This window comes from Myodes glareolus, chromosome 5, assembly GCF_982192425.1.
Source record: "Myodes glareolus chromosome 5, mMyoGla1.1, whole genome shotgun sequence".
NCBI lineage: Eukaryota > Metazoa > Chordata > Mammalia > Rodentia > Cricetidae > Myodes > Myodes glareolus.
This window is the reverse complement of record NC_142030.1, coordinates 20,791,108-20,795,273: the sequence shown is the minus strand read 5'-3', so window position 1 is coordinate 20,795,273 and position 4,166 is coordinate 20,791,108. Positions and strand designations below refer to the sequence as shown.

At 34.4% G+C, this 4,166-nt stretch overlaps 1 protein-coding gene across 1 annotated transcript; it reads left to right on the top strand.

The window, feature by feature from the left end:
• The first annotated feature begins 753 nt into the window (after nt 1-753).
• Nucleotides 754-1,814, top strand: LOC125401926 (olfactory receptor 6K3-like). The gene has a single exon (XM_048436374.2). It carries the CDS (start codon nt 758-760, stop codon nt 1,703-1,705), a length of 948 nt encoding a protein of 315 aa, XP_048292331.2. The 5' UTR covers nt 754-757; the 3' UTR covers nt 1,706-1,814.
• The last annotated feature ends 2,352 nt before the right edge of the window (nt 1,815-4,166 follow it).

Genomic DNA, 4,166 nt, shown 5'->3' with positions numbered 1-4,166 from the left:
TGAGAACATGAAACATTCAGCACAAAGAAGAAAGTGTCTCCACATTGGTTATAGGGGCAGTAAGATAATCAAATGAGACTCAAATTATCTAATCCACTTTGATGATGCTTCTGAGAATGCTCTATGATATGTGACTCAAAAAAATTGAAATTAATATAAAAGGAATTTTAGCACACTCACATTATCATACTTTATTTTAGCTAATGTACCTTACAAATTTTGCCTATTTTAGTTTTTTGAGACAAGGTTCCTCTGTGTAGCTCATAATGTCCTAGAATTCACTCTCTAGACCAGGCTGGCCTTGAATTCACAGAGATACACCTGCTTCTGCCTTCCGACTGCTGGGATGCACCATCACTTTCAGCAAACTTAGAATTTTGATGTGTTATTTTCATATTTTTTTTGTTTTGTGGTACTGAGATTTGAATACAGGGCCTTGGGCATGATAGTAAAATGTTCTACCAAGAGCTGTGTCCATACTCTACTTTCTGTTTGTATCTTCAATAGGACATACATTTTATGAAGATAGTTTCTTCTTCACTACTGGAAACAACAAATGCATAGATATCTGAGGGACAGCATTGGTACCAAGTAGATATCTATATCTTAATCCAAGAAGAGAGAGAGATAAATTATTTTTCTAAATTTTGCTTTCCATTTAGTTTTTGAATGAACCAATAAGTCTGACTTTTGACCTTTCATCTAGGAATTGACCTGTGTAATTTTACTCATGAAGATAAACTTTGCTGAAACTATAATGAGAAGTAACAGAACCACTTCAGTGACAGAATTCCTCTTTTCTGGCTTTCCCAAGTTTGAAGATGGAGGTGTCCTCTTCTTCATCCCTTTGTTCTTCATTTACATATTCATTGTTATTGGGAATCTCATTGTGTTTTTTGCAGTCAGGATGGATGTTCGTCTTCACAACCCCATGTATAATTTCATCAGCATTTTCTCATTTCTGGAGATCTGGTATACGACTGCAACCATTCCCAAAATGCTCTCTAACCTCATCAGCAAGCAGAGGACAATCTCCATGATTGGCTGTCTCTTGCAGATGTACTTTTTCCATTCACTGGGAAATTCAGAGGGTATTTTGTTGACCACAATGGCTATAGACAGGTATGTTGCTATCTGTAATCCTCTCCGGTACCCAACTATCATGACCCCCAGGCTCTGTGCTCAGCTCTCTGCTGGCTCCTGCATCTTTGGTTTTCTTGTATTGCTCCCAGAGATTGCATGGATATCCACACTGCCCTTCTGTGGTCCCAACCAAATTCATCAGATCTTCTGTGACTTTGAACCTGTGTTGCGTTTGGCCTGTACAGACACCTCCATGATTCTGGTTGAGGATGTGGTTCATGCTGTGGCCATCATCTTCTCTGTCTTGGTGATTGCCATCTCTTACATCAGAATCATCACTGTGATCCTGAGGATTCCCTCTGGCGAAGGGCGCCAGAAAGCCTTCTCTACTTGTGCTGCCCATCTTGGTGTCTTCCTGATGTTTTATGGCAGTGTCTCCCTCATGTACCTGCGGTTCTCGGCTACTTTTCCACCAATTTTGGACACAGCCATTGCACTGATGTTTGCAGTTCTTGCTCCCTTTTTCAACCCTATCATCTATAGTCTGAGAAATAAGGACATGAAGATTGCAATTAAGAAGCTTCTCTGTTCCCAAAGGATGCTGTCTACATCTGCAAGTTAATCTTCTCATAAATGCCTCTCTCTCCAGATTTAACTCCAATATATTAAACCATAAAATAAATTAACACCTAATTCATTCATTGGTACATTGATATTCTTTATATCTTTGTTGAAGATCTTCCTATATTTATTCTGTTTGAACATATTTAGTTTAGATAGCAAATACTTGTCTAGATTATAATGAGGGGTGAAATATACAAAAGAAACATTGTTTTGTAAACATGAACTTTATAAAAAACTATTATGTATATTATATATGTGTTAATAACAAACACAGATTGTAAAATAAAGCACTTAGAATAATATCTATAGATGTCAAAGTTTATACTTAAATGGCACTGCATATTTAAAAAATGATTAGTCTTTTTTATTCTTATTTTCAATGTTTGTAACTTTTAAGTAGGATTTCTTAGATTGTGATCTCATATATTAATTTAAAATTAAGTGAGCTATTCAAAGCTATTTTGGAAAAATGCTAAAAGCAAGTGTTAGCTGCTACTATTTGTCATTGACAATGGTTCAATGGTTTCTTATGTTTTAAGTATTGCTATAATATAAATATATTAAAAGCATATATTTAGGAATCTTATATGTGGCTATTATTTCTATCATTTTTGTTTCTATTAGTTCTCAGTGGCCAGGAATAATTCTATCTTTATTCCCTTTGAAAATTTTGGTTAAATTCATCCAGATTAATTAGACTTTTCTGTTCAAAATGATCTTGACGTATTTACAAAAAAATTAAAGGTAGATAGATAGATAGATAGATAGTATGAACCACCTGTGAGATGCATTATTTTTATAATATATGGGTTAGATTGCTTTCTACAATTCAAATATAGATTCCTGTATTAATAAAGCATTAATACTCATGTATTAAAATTTTATTTCACCCCCAAATGCAATTAACATGAAGTTAGGATTACTAAGTATTGAAATTTTTCAAAGATAATAAAGAGTTAAGTATTTAAAATTGCATTAGTATATTTGAGGTGGAGTATTTTAACATTGTGGATGATTTAGGGGCTTAACATATAAAATTCACATATTTTATTTTTTGCAGACAAGCCACACTAAACAAATTCATCAGGTTTTGCATGTATAATTATTCATATATATGTAACAATAGTAACTAAAGAAAAAAATCCTATCATGGAAGGGATGGAGTTTTAATAGCCTGAAATGTCAAATATCCTATTTTTTCAAGAAATGGAAAAGTAATACTAGTTATTTTGAAAAAAACACCAAAACCATTATTTAATTCACTCTATTATGTAGTACACTAATAATCAAAGACATTCACTTGAAAAACATCAACAATGTTACAATAAATAAAGTCAAACAAAAACAAAATATTCTCATTCCTTGGGGGAAAGTGAGTTCGCTCAAGTGATTGCCATCATTTCCTCAGGTGGGAATGCAAGCGAGACCTAAGTGAGGAAGGAGCATCTGCTAGATGTTTCAAGAGAAAAGAGAAGAGATCCCAGATGGAAAACTACATTTGAAAGGGATAATCAGAGATTGAGACGTAATGGTCTGTTGTGGAACTCTGGGTGGTTAAAATGAAATCAAAGTTCAAGTGGGGTTTCCCATTTCACAGTTGACGTGTCCACTTGGATTTATGGAGATTAAAAGTCTGAGAAGAAGTTGAAACACACGTTAGAGAAGTGCTGAGGTATTCATTAGCTCCCAGGATGCTAACACATTTGAAACTTGCAAGTTATCACAGCGGGCATCTTCTTCCTAGACTCTGAGACCAGCTTTCATTTTACTATTGGCATTTAGGTCACTGAATTTCATCTTTATATTTTGCAATCAGAAATGTATATTCCCTCCCCCATCTTCTGTTTCTCTCACATTTTCTCCCTTTTGTTTTCAATGCACACACACACAGATCTTCAATCTTCTACCATACCACCTCATGATTTAATAACATTAATTTTGACAATCCAAGTATAGTGTCTGGTCATTAGTTAGATTGCTGGAAAGAAGGATATTTAGGAACTGAAATTAAATTGTTTCTCATGAAACAGACTATTTCTATTCTAAAAAACATTTAAATTGTTTCTCAATTAAAATGTAGACACCCCATGTGCTTCTTACTCACTGCTAACTGCAAAATACCTGCCCGAGTCACATGAGTATATCTACCCAAAGGTTGCGGTTTGCTCCAATTCCTCCACATTGTATAATTTACCTAAAGTCTTTAATTACTGCCAAGTAGCCATTGGAAAGCTATACTGCAGAGCTCAGTTGTTAACAAACCCAATAATACACATACTGAGCTGACTTCCCAATGTATATTTTCAGGACAAATCTGCTTACTAAGAAATGTACCTCATGAAGGGGTAGAGATAGTTTATAAGCTATATTCTTAAAGAACAATATATGAACACTAGAAATATTCAAACCAGCAATTATGATGGTTTGAATGAGACTGCTCCCCATAGGCTCATATGCTT

What these genes read in the sequence shown, in the direction of transcription:
- LOC125401926 (XM_048436374.2), top strand. Translation starts at nt 758, where the DNA reads ATGAGAAGTAACAGAACCACTTCAGTGACAGAATTCCTCTTTTCTGGC.